The sequence below is a fragment of the Takifugu rubripes genome, chromosome 22 (genome assembly GCF_901000725.2).
Source record: "Takifugu rubripes chromosome 22, fTakRub1.2, whole genome shotgun sequence".
Lineage (NCBI taxonomy): Eukaryota > Metazoa > Chordata > Actinopteri > Tetraodontiformes > Tetraodontidae > Takifugu > Takifugu rubripes.
The window spans coordinates 8,538,231-8,559,294 of NC_042306.1; the positions used below are offsets into that span (position 1 = coordinate 8,538,231).

Below are 21,064 nucleotides of genomic sequence, written 5' to 3' on the forward strand. Positions count from 1 at the left end.
GATGAGGGAGGGAAGACAGACAAGTAAGACAGGAGAAAACTGTTGAAACAAAGAAAATACACAGACAACTTTGTTGGTTTGTCTTGTTTTGCACTCTTGATTGACAGGATTAAATCCATAAATCCATGGAAAGAGCAACTGTAAAATAATTAATAATAATTATGTATTGGAACTTCAATCCCTTTTCAGCTTCATCAAGTCCCATCAACATGTTCTTGAGCAGCTTTCTTTCTGGGACTCTTTCTTCTATAATTGGCCCTACAGTCTGTCTTATGTATCCATTCACTCAGAGTAAATCTGCCGAACAATGAACAATGAACACAAGGCAGCTGTAGGAATGTTAGATTTGTTGCAGGATGCCGATCAGTAAACAGAGCAATGGGGGATCGCTCTTCCTCTCCATCCTCTCTGGTAACCAGCAGATGGAAGTGCAGACCCAGTCTCACTCTGGTCTGTAAACAATGGCTGTAGTCATGTTTACAGAAGCTTCTCTGACCTGGCTGGCGCACACTCATAAAGGCCTGCTGGTCACAAAAGAATGAAAACATGTAAGCAGAGGCCCCTTCCCCACTACTCTGTCACCCAGGATGATTGGATGAGGCTGACATCAGGAAAGTCCTTAAAGGGAGAAACTCTCATTAACGGAAAGTCCTTTCTTTTTGATCCTTTCTGACTAGCAGTAGACCCCGACACTATCACCCAAAGGAAATAAGTGCACAGCTGGGACCCGGTAACAATACAGGCTTCATTATCTAATGAGCAGGCTGGATGCAAAAGGCCTGAAGATTAAAACGCAAGATTCCTCAGAGAAAAACATCTGCCTCATCACAGTTCTGGAGGTGGCTGTGCCTGGTTTAAATACCCCACCATCCTAGTTTCCTTTGAAGTAATAGCTGACCGGAAACATAATGTGAATCTGATCTGACAGGTCTACGCAGAACTCCTCCGCACAAAATGAACAAGACTGTGGAACGAGGGAAACGGGGTAAAGTCGGGTCTCGTGGCCCTTTTACAAATTCACCACATCACAGGCTGCATTTCAAACAAGCTGACGTCCACGTGCACACCAAGAAAAAGAAAAAGCTGTAATTAAAAGGGTGTTTTTTTTGTCATTTCTGGATGTGAATCTTTACGATACTTTGCTCTTTAACACATTGCAAAGCGAAAGGATGTCGTTTCTTTCATCAGACATGACGCCACGCACGCCTCTCTGGATTGTATGAAGATTAAAATTCAAAGCTGGAGAATTTCCTCATCCTCCTCACCACACGAAGAATCACCCGAAAGAGTTTCACTGACATGACACATGTCTTCCGCCATTTCATCACAGCTCCCTGTGCCAATCTAAATTAAATATCCAAGTGGCCGTGCTGCGTAGGCTCCCCTGCCTCACACCAGATACCACTTTGAAGCTCTTTTTTATGAGCCGTATTGATTATGCAGTCGTGAATTGCATTGCTGTGCTGGAAACGGTCGAAAAGCCTTCCTATCGGAAAATCTATTTAATTTACTTGACAATAAAAAAATGTATTACAATTCATGAGGATGCATTTTTTGTCATCTGATTGAGTTTTAAAGTCCAGAGTAATGAAATTCATAATAGGAAGTCTGCTATCATCTGTTTGCCAAATAAGGACTTATGTTCAACAGTTTAGCTCTATTGTCTGATAGAATATTTTTTTGGGATCTGTAAAGCCGCTCATTTATGCTGCATGAATATGGATATAATACAGAAGCACCATTGGAGCTGAATGAGTGTTTTGTGAGGGGTTGAATTATCCAATAACTGGTTCCGTACCTGTGCCTCCTGTTGTTATTCATCCATGAGAATATGATAATTTTACATGAAACATCTTATTGTTCAGACAACCACATTCATTCACTGCACTAATGCAAACAGGAGTTGGTTGAATTGCCGCAGCGCAGATGCTAACGGCTCTGTTTACCTGCCCCACCTGGGTGCAGCACATCCTCAACATATAAGGGAGAACTTATCCTTAAAGTTATTAAATGTGCAATTAGTGACAGCCCTCATTTAAACCAAGCACTTGTTCTGTTCACAGTGTCCCCCAGGGTTGAGCCCCATGAAGGATGGGACCGGTTGCTATGACCACCGCATCGGTATCGACTGCTCGGATGGCTTCAACGGAGGCTGTGAGCAGCTGTGCCTCCAGCAGCTGGCTCCTCTGGAGGACGACCCGACTCTCTACAACATCCAGATGTTCTGTGGGTAAGCAAGGAGACGTTCTCTGCTTGCTGTTTTGAAATAGCTTTGGATTAAACTGCACTTTTGTGCATCAGTCAGGTTGAATTTCTACAAATGTGACAAAGCAATCCAGAATGTATTATTATTATTATCACTGTTTTTGCTGTTCATGTTTGAAATCATAAAGTCTTTATTGAAGAAAAGGGACCTGAAAATGTATAATGGTGGTCTCTGTTTGGATGAAACATTGTAAACGATCTATTTTGAAAAGACATCAGCCCAGATGTTATTACCGTAGTTACATTAATGGATGAATCATGGATCTACAATCACTCTCTCTCTCTCTCTCATATGCCCACACACACACACACACACACACACACACACACACACACACACAGAGTATATAATAGGGGTGGTTGTGTGTTTTTGGTGTTATGTCAGATGCTTGAGTGGAGACTTTGGAGCAGGGATGTTGAAATCCAATCCCCGAGGGCTGTAATCTAACCGGGTTTTCTGACCAACCAGGTAGAAAATGTATTCCCAATTGCCTCAGTGAAAGCCGTTTCCTGTCTGGGAGGACAGGAAACCCGGCTGCATCACAGCCCTGGTGGACTGGGCCTGACTCTGCTTTTCCAGAGAACGTTGATATGCCTTCAAATTGTTTTCTAAAGAGACGGTTGAAGATTTAACCGCAAGGACTAATTCAATGACGGGTGTTTGGATTTTAGTTTGATAAATGCGCTGAATAAAGCAGGAGAGCAGCCATTCATATTTGTGATTGCAGAAGCTGTAGGTGGAGTTTTTCATGCTTTTTACTCAGAAATGACCCCCTATAGTCAAATATTCTTTTTGCGGAGGTGGAAAAAATTACGTTTTATGCATCTCATAAAACTATAATGAGAGATGTCTATTGCATTGAATCCTCTTAGGGTCTGCCTGGTGTGTGTTTATTTTTATTCTTTCTGCTGTTTTGTCACTGGTTTGTCCTTTCCCCGTCTTCCCCCTCCTTCTGCTCTCCTCTCATCTATAACTCTGAACCCTAATTACCCTCACGTGTCTCAACTGTGTCAAACTGCTCCTTTTCTCACCCACTCATCTTCCTTCATATGACAGGCTTGTATTTACATTACACCTCATCTTCTGTCTTTCCTGTTTGCTGAATATTGCTTGGATTATTTTCTGTGTACTGGTACAGACTTGGCAAAATAAAGCCTTGAAATTGAAATAAGCATTTGAGTGGCCGGGTCTGGTCTTGACAACGAGTCTGCATGTGTTACTAGTAGAGTTTCTACTTTTGAAGAGGTCACACTGGTCCTGTTGGATTATTGATGAGAATATGTGTGCAAGAGATCACTTTCAAATGTACATGAGGAGGGAGATGTGGCAACTGGCAGGATCTTTGTTGGGCTCAGAGGAGTAAAACTGTAGCTCCATGTTTGAATGTTATTTCAGTTGTTTACATCTAAAAAAAATAAAAAATACACCGGAAATGTTTGCAGAACTCAGCTGAGCATCTATCTACCCAGGCTGATTTATGATTGAACATTGAGGGCAGTCGAAGCTCTTTGTCTATAATTAGAGATTCCAGTTGTTTTGTTTGGTCCTGATGTGTTTACAGCCATTGGTTAATCAGCATGTGAATCTGATGTGCATTTTAGATTTCCCCCATTTTTGCATATTTCATTTCTGTAAAGGTTACAGTAGATTCAAAACTCATTTAATCTGTACATGACATTTTGCATCTGACATCTGTCTTGACTTTACAGAACAATTTCTTATTCTTTTTTTTAATGCTGCAAATGTTGCAGTTTTATTAGAACCATCGCTTCCTCCCCTGTTTTCTGGCTTCTCTCTCCTTATTCAACTGACTTCTGAGTAGGAACAAGCTGAGGAGGTGCCAAGTGCACTTGTGGGGTGGCTATGGAAGGTAGTTTGGGTATTCATAGAAGTTCCTCACGGATCTTTGAAATATTAAAGCAACATTTTAGTGACAGTCTTCCTTGAATGCCCCCATTTGACTTCTTTGCCACTTTGCCCAGCCTGGGTAAATGCCTCCGTGACCACTGGCTGGAGGGTAAACAGGACTGCGGAAGTGAGAGATTATTGATCATGCGTTGATCGACCTGATGGCGCGCTCATACTGACGCGCGCTGCTTATCGAACATAGCAGTGAATGCAAACAGATGAATCACTCGTAACTTCACGGCGACACCCAAAACTGAGCTTGAGGAAACTCCACCGGGGGTTCTGTGTTTACAATGTCTGCTAAAAAGAGGGTCCAGTCACCATCTAGCTGCCTTTTAAAGCATGCTGGAGTGTGTTTTGGGGCGTCAGCCACAGCAGATAGATGTTTTCATGCAGGCTCGGCAAAACCTGACGACCACAGCATCAGAAGTGATCCAGCCCAAACTGCTCTTCGCACAACCCATAATAGGAGCTTGCCCTGTTTATCTGAACAAACGCGTGTCGATTGTCTCAGAGCCATGTCCACCAAGTCTACAGCTCAGCACGAGGGCAACTAATGAGCCAGCACAGAAAGCCACGACAACGATGGCTTTTCTATCGGCACACTACGAGAGGAAGCGGCTTGTAGCCAATCCTGACCAGCACACTGATCTGCGGGATGAAAACATGACCTCGGTTGGTAAAGTGACAGTTTCCACCAGCAGCTGATGCCCTTTGGTGCCAACACCATTTGTTTGCCAAAGTGACAAACTCTTACTGGGCAGAAATATGTTGGAGTACTGGTGCTTCTCTAAAGCTGGAAAGGGGAGACTGGTCTGAGAGAATGCCCACGTGATTTTCCCGAAAAGGCTGTCACACTGGCGAGGGCTGGACAGACCGGTGCAGGCCACAGAAGGCGATTGGTGTATCTGCGGCATCAGAGTCACCGTGAAACCCGCAGGTCCAGAACGGTGCTTGTTAGAGGGAATCTGGCAGAAATGGGAGAGAGCAGACGTCTGTTGAAGCTTTCAGGGGAAACGCCAAACTGGTTGATGAGCATTGGAGAGTCCAGGAGTGACAGCAGTCCAGCATGCAGCAGTATGAATCTGTCTGTCATTGAATTTGTGTACTATAGATTAGAGCAGAATGGTGAGTGAACCTCACAGAATTGTCCCATTAGGAGCTACTTTGCCAGCACCTGCTGCCTGTTCTGTCCTCAGTTCTGGCCCCGCTCACGTCTCCGTGACTCAATATAGAGATCCGTACACTTTATATTTTCTCGCTAACTCCCTGAAAAGACATGAAATATAAGGGCTGTTAAGGGCAGAACCAAGCTGAAACAAACTTATTGAATCAAAATGAAAACTGCGGCAGCTGTCGCACTGATTTGCACGCGGTATTTGTTATAAAGCACCCTGAGGATTGTGGTTAAAGCGAGGGAGACATTTAGAGGTGGTTAACTAACAGCCATGGGAGTAACAAATAGGAATGCTGAGCAGCAAAACCATTTGGAGCTGGTTTAGTAACCACTTAAGCTCTGAAAGAAGCCTTCATGAGAAAAGTCTACAGCTCGAAATATTGAATTTGGTCACAAAGGTTGACGCACCGTGGAGATGAACATGGGTGAATATATGTTTCATTCTGGGCCGCTGAAGAAGCTCCTATTAGAACAATAACAGCCTCAATGTCATCCTCTTGGAGGATGCGAGAAAGGTGGGATTGAACTGGCAACTTTTTGTTGAGTGACAGCAGCACCACTCGTTGAGTCACAGTTGCTGAAGATCACTTTGATAATCTTCATATTCCAGAGATTAATGGAAATGTCCTTCGTGTTTCAGGTGGGATTTTTTTTTTACAACATGAAGGTTCTTGATAATAGTCTTGCACCAAATGTTAGTTACATTAAGGGGCAATAGCTTTCACATAGCTACTTTCACTGGAGGATAAAACTAGAGTAGCCAGAGGCTGCGGAGGCTAAATACTGATTAGATACATGCGAGCCTTTAGCATACAGCTGCCAGCAACACGTTTTTCACCACTTCAGCTTGCTTTGGCAGCAGTATGTGTCCACCGGAAGACGCAGGAACAGGTGGTTCCAGCCGACTCGGCTTCCTTATCTCTGCCAAGGAAGCGGCTGAGTTAATCTTTTTAGCACGTCTGTGCGCAGTCCAAAACATTATCATGTCCTTCTGAGGAGAGAGAAGCTAACAGAGAAAAAAACCTCAAAACATCGCAAACCTCACAAGTTCAGAATTACAAAGGAGCACAAATAGAAACACTGCAAACTAACAAGGAAAGCCCCTTCAATTCTTATAATATTCTATATATCATGATTTCAAATGCATTATCCATGTCATTGTATATGTACATGGACATTACCGGATGTAGCACATGTATATATGTAAAGGCAGTCTGATCCTTACATTAACAGGCTAGGAGCTCTTTGGGCCTATGGACATTATATTCTATGTCAACACAATAAATTCTTACCTCATGTGCACTAATCTGTCCTCTTTCCACTGTATTGTGTTGTTAATGAGGTACATAAAATATTGGCCACTATTCTAATGACATCCACATATACTGAACACACACTAAAAAAGTCTCTCTTTCTCTGTATTTATACTATATACTGACAAAAGGTCATCAATACAGCTGAAGCATTAATAGTTTTAGTCTCAGTTGATTTTATTCCTGCCTAATGTAATTTACAATAATGTGTGATCAGGGCAGAGCCCATCAGGTGTTGTCACTCCTCTCGCAACCACATGCGCAGATTTTTGGGTAAACACATCAGTTTACGATGCTGAAGCTCTTATCTGTGCACTGAATCTCTGTGCCCCCAACAACATGAGTGGAAATCCCGGGCCTCGCCTGTAAAGTTTTAATTGGGCCCAAATGCAAGATTTTTCCATTTTTATGTGATTTCTGTACATTTAGCACTTGAATTTAGAGGTTTGTTTTTTAAAATTTCTGTTTTTAGAAACAGTTCACTTAGTCAGAAAAAAACAAAACAAAAAACAATTATGTAAGTCTCCACGGCCTCTAGATTATTTGAGCAAGTTTTGGTATTGAACACTAGAAGACGTTGTTGATTTCTCTCACCTTTACATAAAACACCATGTTTCATTTTGTATCTGCAATAGACTTGTGTCGTAGTCACTTTCCACAGTTCAGATGTGACTAATCCCCTGCTGGTCCCCCTGGAGACTGGCATTAACTCTGTGACATTTAGCATCCAGGAGAGTTTCTCTCAGTGCAAATCCCTGGCAGATTGTCTTTCTCTCCTTTTTTACTCTCTCTCCAGTTTCTTGTGCCTTTGTTTTATTTCACACACTCAATTATACACGGAGATGTCAAAACTTCATTAATATGAAAGAATCTTGAGAGGACTCTCATATATGGGATCTTACTCTGTTTTGAAATGAATGATTTTGTGCCAGTTACTCAGAATTGATTCTACTGAGGCTGAACATTTGAGATTTACAATCCAAAGAAAGACCTGTTTTGCTTTTCTTTTTTTTTACCCCACCTTTGAAATAATACATCCACTGTTTCAGAATGTGATATATATTATGTTGCAACACTTTCTCTTGGTTTCTATTATGTTTGAGTTTAATTAAATCATTATGCTACAATGCTCATTTTACAGGTATAAAATCTAATCCCCCCGATATGAACCTCCGAACCTCCTCATTTTAGGTGCATTGAGGACTACAAACGGGGTCCGGATGGGAGGTCATGTCTACCGCTGTCTGAAGCCTGCACAGAGGGCGTGGACTGCTTGGAGGCTGTGGAGATCCCCGCCAACCAGACTGTGTTCGGAGACCTTTTCTACGGCTATAACAACCACACCAAAGAGAGCACCTCGGGACAGATCCTCAAGGCCACTTTCAGGTAAACGTGCAGGCTGTTCGTGAAAACAGAACATGTGCAACTTTGGGGGGGGCTATTTGTAGCTCAGCAGGGGCAGAGTTTGTGTTTCTAGTCCCCCATGGTGCTGAGCTCTGTGTACCGTTCCTGTCATCAGTCAAGTGAAACAAGTTGCTCCTAAAAGGTTCCGATAAAGGAGATGTACCCGCTGATCCTTGATCAGCTTCTATTGTGATTAAATACCACTGGATGGAAGTTCACTGGGATTAAATCTTCTCAATCCGCTTTGGAAAAGAGAGAGAAGTTGAGACATCTAAAAACTATACCTGTTCGGTCCAAATACTTGCTCCCAATAGCTGTGCACCTCAAAGGTGGTTAATTATCACAATGCCTCCATATAACATGTATCAAAGAGGTCAACAGAGTCTTCTCCCCTCCAGGAAGAGTCCATCACTGCAGCTGTAGAGAGGGAGGAGAACAAAGAAAAAACCTTCTGCTGTGCCATCTGATGTGATGAAAGTGTTGTTGATGTGTTGTTGATGTGTACGTTGAGGCAGAGTACAGCGGTACCACTAACTGCTTCTGTGTGGATCCGGCAGAAGAGGAACCAGCTCCAATCAAAACACAAAGCAGAAAGGAGATGACTACAAACAGAACTGGAGCCAGTTTGCTCAAATCAAGCCTAACTGGATCAGACAGGAGTTTAGTATTTGTAACAGAGACGGTTTCAGCATGAGAAGCATGATGAGATTCAGGCAGAGGAGCAGGGTTCTGCTTGAATAAAATCAAACCGGGCCCCCGCTGACGTCTGCACTTTTGCTGTGTTTTGGGTTGAGCCGGGCTTTTAATTCTTGGTAATTCTGATTGATCCAAACCGAACTCAACACTCAGGGCTGGGCCCCCAGAATGTGCAATGTGGGACGCCGCCTTTCGGAGCAACAACGATATTTACTTTAAATATGACCTTTGAAAGCTGTTCAGCAAAATTCATCAGCTGAAGCTTTTTTCAGGCTACAGAAAAGTTATTTTCTCTGTTTTATGCATCTCAACAGTTTAGAGAGTTTTAATGAGCAGGAGGTTAAAAAAAAAGGGCAGTGGCAGCTCACTCTATTGGGAACTGGGCTGAGAAGTGGAGGGTTCTTGGTTCGAGCCATGGAAGGTGTTCCGCTAATAAGGAAAAGTGCCAGAACACCTTCAGAACGCTGCTGAGGTACCCATGGGTACCCATGGGCTCATATAGGGCCCTGGGATAAACTACGGGAACCTTCCTTTGCCCATTGTGCACCCTCCCCGCGATCCTGAAAGGGATAAAGCAGTTAAGAAGACAAGACAAGAGGTTGAAAAAACAACTGTTGCTACTAAATAAACGAAGGTGAGGAGGAGTTTTCTTCTGATTTGAGCAGAGCTTTGGTTTTTATGTGGAGATCTGAACAGGAGCTGCTAAATCTTTCTGTGCAGATGTTGCACCAGCGTTTGTAGCATTAACGAACTTCCTTTTTCATATTATATTCCTTCATTTCGGACCAATCAACACAATCAAACACGCTTAAACAGCATTTGAATGACCCTTACCTCATCGGGTGGGGGGGGGGGTTGGCTCAATGATGTCAAAGCCTGATCAAATGCCTGTACCAGGAAGGCGATCCTGAAGAAAATGCTACATGCTAATGACTATATTGGGGAAACAACAACAAACAACACCAACCTAAATTAAGTTGGCACCTTCGTTGGGAGCAGCAGCTAGCGCAGCAGATCGTCTGCTTCAAACGGCATACACTTCAAACAAGTCAGCTCAAAGGAAAAACAATGCTCGACACGACGCCATCGTGTCTGTGAGATGACTCCCCGCTTGCAATATTTATTGCACATGTTTGACACGTTTGTTGAGAAACTGACAGGTTTGTAACAGAAGGCGCAGAAATGGTACAGTCCACTGAAGGGGTGTTTGAAGCCATACTACAAGCATTGGATTATTCCTTGCATGAGCAACGCCTATTGGGTAATACTACATCGCCAATACATTTAATATTTCAGTACCCCCTAAAGTTTTTTCCCCCTCTTGGGGGGTAGTCCAAATCCAGTTCACAGGAGCCCTTTTAGTCATTGTCTCAGTTGGGGGTCAATGAAATATGCAAGCCAAAGAGAGACGTGCACGCCCATCTGAGGACTGAAGTAGGTGCGCTGAAGTAAGAATCCAGCGAGGGAGAGACAGTAGATAGAGAGAACCTTGTTCACAGGTATCCTGCTGCTGCAGAGGAGCACAAACCCAGAAAGAACATAGATTTTGAAAAGAGATTTTGGTGCTGTGTTAATCTGAATAGATGCCTTTATCTGCGTTATTATGTATTTAGCACCAAATATCTATTTGTCCAAATATATATCCTGAAAAGTCTGTGCCTGTGCAAAACAACAGTCCCTCTGAATAAAGATGTCTCTGAATAAAGATGTCTCTCTCTTTCCTGAGTTTATTAACTCCGCCAAGGAGGCGGTCTGACAGCCGGCCTTTGTTTCTTTGTCTGTCAGCAGAATAACAAATTGTTATGAACAAATTTAATCAAATTTTCAGGAACTGTTGATAATGGGTCAAGGAAGAGGTGATTCAATTTTGGTGATCTTCTTAACTGTGGGAGAAACTTGATCTTCCAAAGATCAAAGCCAAAAGCCTTTGATTATAAAGCAATCTATTATGTATCCTTGTATTACAGCTTCCTAAAGATAATATAGTATTATACTACACTAAAGGTGAAAGTCCCTATATGTGGGCTAATGTGCTGCTTGGTGAAGGTCGCTGCTCTCTGAGTGCTTAATTCCACGTGGTGTTGCTGCTGTAGCAGTCCATGTATTCTCCCTCCCTGACTCAAACCAGTCCTTCAACCTCTCTGCCCCACAAGAACCAGCCCATGTACCAAAATACCCAGTATAACCAGTCATTTTATAAAGTTATTCCATGTATCCTATTACTCGGTATAACTAATCCCTCTGCAACCAGTTGTATCCTCAGCTGATTCCCAGTGATGGTAGGTGACGTTAGTGACCCATGTGTTGGTAGTTGAACTGCTTTTGGGCTCTGGTGACTATAAAACCAATCTGTGAGAAGCCAGTAAACACAGTAGGATACACAGGGAATGTGGGTTCAGTATTCCAAAGTATTCCAAGCTGCTGTGTTCAAATAGAGGAGGACAAAGTTGGGCAAATCAGCCATTTCTGTTGTCAAAGCCAGATTTCCAGCAGGAAGTTCAGAGTTTGGCCATAGCAGCATGTACTCAAACGTTCACCACTAAACAAAGACCAGTTCAATGTTGACACATGGACATGCAGTGAAAACCTGTCACCCATCTATAGGTTTTCATCTTTTTCATCCTTCATCCTTTCATTCTCATCGTTCCATATTTCACCATAACGACCTTTGCTATAGTAGCTCCCATTGTTCCTCATGGGATACCCCCCTCCCCCAGATGAGGTCAAGAAACTACGAATTCAATGTGAGAGTTGAACAAGAAGCCTTCTGCCTCGGAACCAAGCCCAGAGAGTTTTATATTCGTTCATTAAAGTTGAATGTGCTTAATTCAGAAACTCAGTTGAACACTTTAAGAATTTAAGCTTGTAAACCCACAACCCTGGAAAGGTTTTCAGACGCTGGTCAAATATGGCTGGCCAGAATACTTCACCTTTTTCTGAGATTTACATCAGCGCAGCAGTCTGACCTTGAGCATGAGAGATGGTTTCAAGCCATAATGAACAGGTCAGCTGCTCTGTCCAGGATCCACTTTTCTTTGTTTGGCTCCTGTCCCTCTGCATTTGTGGCCTTTGCCCTGTTCTGAGATTTCTTGGTTTCTTCCTCTTTTCCTTTTGTCTCTGATGTCCTGCCACTCTGTCTGCTTTGGTGTGTTGGGGTTTTTATCTGCATCATGTGTTGCATCACTGTGGCTGCATTGCACAAACTAGCTGACAGTTTTCATTTTTTTTCATCTTTCCAGACCTGTGTTTTGTCAACTATTTCCATGAACACCAGCAGAAAAGTAGGATTTACTTTGCACTCAGGCCTCCTGCAGGTTCTTCTCTGCATCCATAAATATGCACAGCACTCCTGGAGTGGCTGCATAAGCTCAAACACGTGTCCGCGCTTCACCAGACAAGATCAAGTAGAGCACTCCACACACTGCAGTGCTTCCTGGAGCCTGGCATGGCTGCTGTTGCGATCTGATTGGCTGAAAAGGGATATTTCTTTGTTCATTTCAATGCTTCACACCAAAATGAATGAGTGCAGATAATTACAATCTCATTGTTGTGAATCGGGATCTGATTCCTGGCAAAATCAGTGAGTTCAGGTAGGTGAGGACGTGAAGTCCTGCACACTTTTACATCCATTCTCAACTGATCTGTTGTTCTAAAGCAGCAGTGAGACAATACGTTCAGTTGGGGAAGTCTTAGATACCCATTTTCCACCAGAGAGGTTCCAGGGCTGGTTTGTAGCCAGCGCTTGGCTTAGAACCAGTTCTTTGTTTTTCCACCAGCTAAGCACTGGCCCAGTCAGTTCCAAACTGGTTCCAGACCTGTTCCAGACAAACACCAACATTGAGCTGAGCTAAACAGGGGCCAGAGCTAAGTTAAAAAAGCATCTAAGCCAAGCACTGCATTAATGTTGGATGGGGTTCCAACCAAAACAGGAACAGCAAAAGCTGACAAGTCAACTTTAGAGGTTAAAACTTGCTAGAAATGTGACAAATGTTAGCTAATGGTATGCTAACAAGCTATCATTTCCGTAACGTGGGTACTACTGTATTGTTGTTTGAGAAAACCTCTTATACAACAATGTGGTCCTGTTCTGGTCTGATCTGGTCTGAGTCTGAGTCTGACTTGGCTCCTCTAGGCTTTTGGCTTGTGTTTTTTGTAATTCACCATATTGAAATCAGATATGCTCTGGCACCAGCACCAAATTTGCACCAGTTTCTTTTTGGTGGAAAAGGGGTGAGAGATGGTGCCAGTTCATAAATACTGGTAAAGACATGCTGGAAAAAATAATGGATCTAAAAAGATATTACTATAAAATATAGTAAATTATTATATTTCCTTTTATAAATTTAGAACCGTATTCTACCGGCATCAAGCTACCACTGTCAGGATGGGTGGTTGTTCTTTTGTCATTCAATCATCATTTCCATGCCACAATCTTCTAGTTTGAGGATTTTTGCTCTGCAGATGCAGCAACCTTTTTGGAACTGTTTAAAAAACCTTTACATGCAAATACCCTGGGGAAACTTCATTATGTTGAAATGAAAATATGAACATGATTAATGTGCAGCAGTATTTCTGTGACGGCCCAGTTTACCCAAAAATGAAAAATCCCTCATCTGTTCTGTTGAAGAAGATGCATTTTGAACACTAAAACTCAAGTTTCAGAGCTAAACAGAGCTCGAGTTTGTCATTAATGTCATCTTCATGCACTTGTTTTTATATCACCAGTGTATAATGTATGGACATCCCACTGTGCAGCCTCTGACATACACATGTTCAACATCTGTTGGAGTAAAACTCGGGGGCCAGCTGCACAAACATCTGCGATAGGCTAATGCTGGATTCTTGTGTTTGTTGCGTTCATTAACACCACAGGCTCTAAGTGTTTTTATTTTTTCCTTTTGACATCAGGCAAAAGAACTTTGCCCGAGGCATTGAGCAGCAGCTCCCTGATGGCATGGTGGTGGCATCTGTGCCAACGGAGGTTCAGTGCCACGAGGAACTGTCAGACCCTGTGCCTGACCCAGAATACCTCACAGGTATGATTTTCTTCTTCTTCATACGCTCCGCTACCTCCCAGCTGGGCAACACTACTTTATCACTTGCCTGTCAGACACTCACTCCTCCAGATCCCTTCCAGTCCAAGACAACTTGTACAAGCTCATCGAGGCCGTTCCCTTGCCTCATATCACAAAACAAAAAACTCAGATGCAACATTTCAAAACAAACAAAAACCCCATCTATCATTTGGTCAACGTGAACAGAAGAACCCCTAACACAAAGTAATTGCAGTCACACATGGAGGCAGGACGTGTCCAATCAGGGCCGTTCAACTGCAGTTGGGCCTAATGAGCTGGATGGATAATGAAGGATGAGCGACCTTCCAAATTGTTCCGGCAAAGGCAAAAGTCATCAGAAAGAGTTTGGATTTTCCAACGTCTGTCAGAAGTGATGAAAAACCTCCCCAAATTAGGCCAGCAGTTGGAGTTGTCTTCCTCATGTCCTGGCCATCAAAAAGTCCGTGTTAAAGTTAATGTGACCAAAGCTGTGCCCCATATAACTCGCTCATTCACCGATTCCTACTCAATAAATAAGCAACATGGTCAAATGGACTTTTTAGTTAACAGTATATATAGGACTTATTTGGTCTATATAGGACTTCTTTGGTCCTATATAGAATATTATTTTCATCATTTTATAGATTTTTTTTTTTTTACCAAAGGCAAATATTGGCAATAACAAAGATATCCTCCTTCAATCTGTTTGCTTTATTCAGTAGAGATTGTAAACCTCATAATAACTCTACATTTTCACATCGGAAATGTCTCATTCAGGCAGCTTCCGACTTCAGGTTATCCCAGATACCTGTCCAAGTGCCTCTGAAATGCCCTGAAATGGCCCAGCAGTATCAAACACAGCATATTGCAGCATGAGGTTATTGCTTGTTCTTGATATAATAGGATTGATACATGGCCAGTCAGGGCAGCGACTCAAAACATCATCTGTCCTCGCGTGAGACGTGAGAGACAATCAAATGATGGCGAAACAAGCGGAGCTCCAACTGTTGTTTATTAGAAGCTCCGGAGGATATTAAAACCGTCTAATCAAAATGGATCTGCTGTCATGTCCTCTAGCCCCCTGTTTCACCCCCCCCACCCCCTCGTTCCCCTCCCCCCTGCTCATCTCTGTACACAGCTCACCCTTTTTATCACGACGCCGCCCTGGGCTCCCACTCAGCAGAACAGAGACCGGTGTGATGGCACCGCTCCTCCTGCACACTGTTTTTGGCTGCGGCAGCCACGGGCCTTTATTGAAGGGTCATATCATAAATTGAGATATCATTTCAAAGCAGCCAGCAGGGCAGGGCGGACGCACACCCAGCTCTGGGCCATAGTGCTGCGGCGTGTTTCGCTCGTTCCTAACAAATGAGATGGAACTGCTTTAATGCACTGCCCCGCTCACTCTCAGCAGATGTGTCACACAAGTCCTTTGGTCTGTTTGAAACAAAACTCTACAGTACTTCAAGCGAAATGAGCATCATATAGAGGCTGAGCATAGCTCAGTTGTACATTACCCACCGTAGTAATTTAAGGTCATTGGTTCTATCCCAGGCCCCTGAGGTCTTTGAAAACATCTTTATTTAACAACATCTCTAATTTTTAGCTTCAAAATGCATGTCGGGGGAAGAATGTGTGTGATTGTTTGTTTCTCCTTAAAGTCCTACCCTATGGAAGGTGTTCTGGTTGTAGAGGAAGGTGGCAGAACACCTTCAGAGCACTGCTGTGGTGCCATTGAGCAAGGTACCGAACCCACAAATTCTCACATAGGGCCCTGCGATAAACTGTTGACCGATCAGGGGGTAAAACCTGCATTCGCCCATATGTGCACCCTCCCCGTGACCCCGAAAGGGATATGGTATTCCTTGGTCCGTGGTGTAGTGGTTAATAGTGTTGATCTCCCCCTGTCTCCGGCATCCACAAACAAGCACCTGGGGTCAAATGTTGACTCAACTCACTTTGGTATCAAATGTGCGCATGAATGGTTGGTTGTCTGTGTATATCAGCACTCTGATGAGCTAGAGACCTGTCCAGGGTCTTCCCTGCTTCCCGGCAGCCCGGACAGGCTCCTGTCCTATTTAGTTTGTCCCGAGCTGGGGTGCTACAGTGGTTTCATAACAGATGCAATGCTCATACGATGTGTTTTTGTGAACTTTGAAGCACCTTAAATATGAGTCAGCATGTCCTCGCTGCAAATGTTTTCAAGTTTTGTGTCTTTAGGTATATCAAATGATCTGCAAGAATTCTGGACTAGTTTTGAACCAGACTGCAGACCAAACCCCAACACCGGCTTAAAGTTTTTTTACTTGTTTCTCTAAAAACGCATGGCTAAAGTCAACGCCAAATAAAACGTCCAAAAACCTGAATATAAGGACAGACTAATACAACCAATGTGCTAGACTAAAGTTGACTGCAGATCCTGGACATATTCCATCACTTTTCCTCTAGTTCTTCATTCAACCACAGCTAAATGTTTACTCTTGTCTGGTTTCAGAGAGCTGAGATTATGAATATTTATTTATTTATATTTTTTTTAACACATAGGTAAAAAAAGGGATTTAGTCATTTAGTAACCATGAATGTACTGAATAAATTGCTGTTTCAAAGATTGCCAAAGCGGCAGAAGTGTAATTAATGCAGGTATAGAAAATTGCCATATACGGTCTGCTTTATGTTACTCAGCGTCTACGTGTTTGGATGGTTAAAGGAAAAGAAGGAAAGCATTCACTACCCTCCAGCTTTTTACATTCAGGTTGTTTCTCAATAAACTGACAGTCTTCCACAGCCTTGTCAGAAGTGATCTAAGTATCATATAAATGCTTCATGAAAGCTGACAAGGATTCACGCCGCGCGCCCAGGAGCTCTTCAGGCATTACGAATTTGTTACACAGTGGAGTTCACTTTGTGGTCACTTACTTATCCTCATAAATGAGCTAAGCAGGCCAAGAGAAGCAGCTCATAATAAGACAAATTAAATTTGAAAATCCTATTTTGGTAAATGCTGTTTCTTCTGGTTAATCTTGGGCTGTTTTCACCTCATATTTCATTGTGTTAATGGTTCACCACTGGCTTGCGAGGGAACAGTACGCCTCGTTTCTTTTGCAATTTTGTTTGCGAGATGTGACTGAGATCTCTATAATGGTGAACTTGCTGAATATTGATTCACATTCCACTCACTATCAGTCAACTGCATTTTAGGATTCATATGGGATGAATTTAATTTAAAGTCACTTGAAAATGTGTGTCTGTACCCTGAGTGTCCTTCCACAATGTGAAGTTCTTGTTATTGGACATCAAATGTTGCCAAGATTTTACCAATGCCATTATTCTCTCTCTTCCTCTTCCTTACCACTCTCTTTGTGTGTGTGTGTGTGTATTCTGTTTACTCTTTACATCATATTAGCTCGCAGCCACCTTATCTATTTCAGGCTTCTTTTTCAGGACACAGCTTCATATTTTCTGCTACTCGAGAAGAATTGGGATGGAATTTCATCATTATATAATTATTCATTCTAACCAATGATAAATGGGTTATTTAGAGTGTGAGTGATTTGATTAAATCCCTTGTTTTTAATTTAAAAGGAATCAAGGATTATTCTGTGGTTTACAAACTTGCTCCCCATATAAATCTGCTATATTGTCCTTTCTTTCTTCTCTTCTCTTTTCGGTTCACCATTTTAAAATGCCATCATTAGCCAACAATGGCCTTGCAATGTCTGACCCCTCCCTGATATGAGTGCAATTTTTAGTCCCACAGAATACCTGCGAGGTCCTTAAACATGCAAAGTGGTATCAAGACTACATTCATATGCAGCATATCTCAGCCTCATTTACATTAGTTGTGTTTTAATGTTTGATCTTCTAATTGTCCGTGTGTTCTGGGAGCATTCTGCATAGTTTCGGAAGATCTTTATTTACCCCTGAGGGAAAATTTAGAGCACAAATAGTGACAATTAACTAATTACTACAAGAGATTGGAAAATCCAACGTAAAGTGACAGTGAGTGTAGGTAGTAAGGTTCACAAAGCATGATAGTGGCATATATGATAGTCACAGATTATGTGCCGTGGCAGAACTGCTGTCAGTAACAGGTCATTTAGTTGTTAGCAATAGTGTCCAAGAGGGTGCAATAGTGTCCAAGTAAGTGTCCATATAGACAGCAGGCTATGTACAGCAGCAGGTTTAGTGCCCTTTACGGTGGTACATGAACAAAAACAATATAACCCCCGAGCGCAGTGTTGCACCTTCATAAATCTTACTAAACATTGTATCAGTACTGCACATTAGCACAATATTGCACAACGGTGGTGGGGGGGGAGGGGGGGCACAAAAGAATCTTAAACTGGCAATGACCACAATGTTTTTTCACTGCTAGGTTCGCTGTTCTACATAATGTAAACATAATGTCTTCGACCACGTCCCCCAAACCTACCACCTACTGCCATTTGGTGGAACTTTGTGGACCTTTCTTTATCTGACAATGTCTTGTTTCCTTTGAGGTAATGTAAGATCCTGGCCATCTGTGAGTGAATGTTTCGTTCAGCTCGCCACCATTTTGCTTCAGAAATATGCCCACTGGCTTGAGCCTTTTATCAGGAGGGAGGGCCACAAGCTCCGTGTGTGACATCATGCTTGACTCCAGATGAGACTACACCTTGAAATCTTTACCTAGCAATTTTTTAAATTTCTAATATCAAATAATGAGGAATTTCTCTTATTGCCCCTTTAAAGTCATAACTATAGTACTAGTGCATTAGAGTAGTATTGCATCCAAGAGACACTTAAGGTCTCAAGGTAACCCTTGAGAATTCAGTAGGAGAACAGCTGTAGGGATAAAAGTTGCTCCCTTTTTTGGGCCCCACAGGTGGGACATTAGAACCCGATGGCAAACACTCAGATAATTAAAAGGAATTTGTGTCAAGACCTGCCAGGTCACCTTCTCAATGCTCAGGTGAGAAACAGGAACTTTAGAACAAACCATTCTTGATGCTGTGCTGGTGGCATCTGTCCTTTAGGGTCATGGAGTGATACCACCGGCTTAAGCAGAAAGCTCAAACATTTTGGATGGATGTGTAATATCAGAAAGATGTTCCTGCTGACAGTTTTCTGAGGAGGCAACACTTTTGGTGGCACTTCAAGAACTTCTTGACAATGGAGGAGAACCTCATTTTTTTGTTGAGGGTGGTACATGGGTATTTGTACTCAGCAGTCGCCTATGGTGAACCGTGGATTGAGGAGTTACAGGTGCTGGAGAAGATCGCCTCCATCCTTGGTTTTATTGACATTCATCTTCACATTTAAGGTGTCACCAATGGCTGCACAGAACGTCCTTGATGCAGAAAGCTTGGGGTTTGATGAAGATGCAAATCTCCATCATGTTTTTTGCTGGTGAAGTCTCAGTCGCGGTTGAGCCAAATCCCTCATTGTGCCACGCATAGTTGCTTTCCTTTTGATTGAGCCACATCTCTATAATTACTGGATTGAAGCAGTTCCTTATCGATGTAGAAGCAAGCAGAATTTGGCAAGGGTGACTGTTGGCAGCGTCCGTTGTTTACTTGTTTTGCAGTCGGGGAACCAATTCCACACCATTTCACATGGCTTTAGAATAGCAGATGCAGATTCTTTAAGTTCCAGCTCAAAACTGTTTAAGATTTGATAACGTGTTTTAATGATATATATTAGAGACATGGCACACAACTTGAAATGTGTTTTATGAACAGATGCCAACGCTTTTATGAAGATATGTAATGATGATCAAGTCAAAGAGCAAGAATCTAACTTTTGAACCCTTCTTCTCCATGGAAACAAGAGCAGTACCACAGACATGTATGTATTAAACCAGGGGTGGGGAACCTCCGGCCTCCGGGCCGTATACGGCCTACGAGACCATTTCTACCGGCCCGCAACGCAATAAGATTTTTATATTTTATATGTGCACTTATACAGTGGGACCGTTCGCTAAACTCCGCGAGCTGCGAGTAGCAGCGGTAGCGTATTTTTGCCTTTCGTATCCTGAAATTTCTTTCGTAACGAGGAAATATTTTCCCGTTTTCTGAGATAAAACAGACGGTTATGTTATGTCCGAGTCAAGGTCAGGGTCAGTGAACACAGCATGTGATGTACGTAGTGGGCTGGACTGATTGACACAGACGAAAAATGCTTAGCGAAACACGCTAAACTCGACGAGTTGAAAGGACAGATGAGTTTGGATAAAATTAACGCTCTTCGTCGGAGTTTGGAGGCTCAACAAGCAGCTTTCACACGACCATGTGCCGACAGAGAGAATATTACGCGTGCAAGTTTTGTGGTGAGTGAATTAATAGCCACGAAGCTGAAACCTCACGCCGAAGGAGAGTTCGTGAACGTGCCCCGTAGCCGCCGCTGAGGCGCTCGCGCCGTACAAAGTAAAATTGTTTCAAAGCGTGAATTTTTTTTCGTGAATAACTATTGAACTAAGACATATATTGTTATGATTCCAGTGGCTAACGGTATGTTTTTATGGTCAAGTACATGTGGGACTAATATTTATGGTGGAAATCACAATATGCCAGGAATTGTTGCGCTTGGCGGAGGTCTGCGCTCTCCAAATGCTTTCTAGTTGTTGTTGTTGTTGTTGTTATTGTCTTTATCTTTCTTTCTTTTTCATTTATTTTCTTGATTATCTTGTTGTATTGCAGTTTTTGTGAGTAGAGGCCTCGAACAGGCCCTTACGGGTCTCTTGCCTCAACTCTGCACCTCTTTTTATTGTTTTGTATGATCATGAAAACATATTTTACTTGTCATTTTATTCTATTTTTTTGGTGATTTTTATATGCATGTGTGCTAAATAAATAATTCAAACTCAAATGCAGCAATCATGAGACTTAGTAACACAGTGGTTATAGACTTTTTTTTTGTCTTTTTTTTGCATCCCTAGGTATGTGTTCATAATAGTATGGCCCTCGGAGGACTTTATAAAAATTAAAATGGCCCTCGATATGAAAAGGGTTCCCCACCCCTGTATTAAACCAAGCTGGTCAACATATGTAACGTTGTAGCACATTAAACACTAAAACAAGACTTTGATTGAGTTAAAAATGGTTTCATATCTAAATAAATAAATGCAAAGCCACGCAGTGCCATACTCATGGAACCATAGCTATTGATAAAAAATCCTAAAGCCTGCCTACATGGAGATATTTTGGCCATCGTGTACTAACATCATATTGGGCCTGTAGAACAGATGGGCTGTCACACGCTCATTGAA

General features: G+C 42.5%; 1 protein-coding gene across 3 annotated transcripts in view; it reads left to right on the plus strand.

Moving 5' to 3' along the window:
• Nucleotides 1–21,064, plus strand: part of astn1 (astrotactin 1) — a 254,474-nt gene that overhangs the window by 115,187 nt on the left and 118,223 nt on the right. For all 3 annotated transcript variants that reach the window (XM_029830837.1, XM_029830838.1, XM_029830836.1), the window contains 3 exons: nt 2,064–2,230; nt 7,856–8,050; nt 13,673–13,800. In XM_029830837.1, coding sequence (XP_029686697.1) covers nt 2,064–2,230; nt 7,856–8,050; nt 13,673–13,800 — 490 coding nt within the window. The remainder of the gene's footprint in view (nt 1–2,063; nt 2,231–7,855; nt 8,051–13,672; nt 13,801–21,064) is intronic.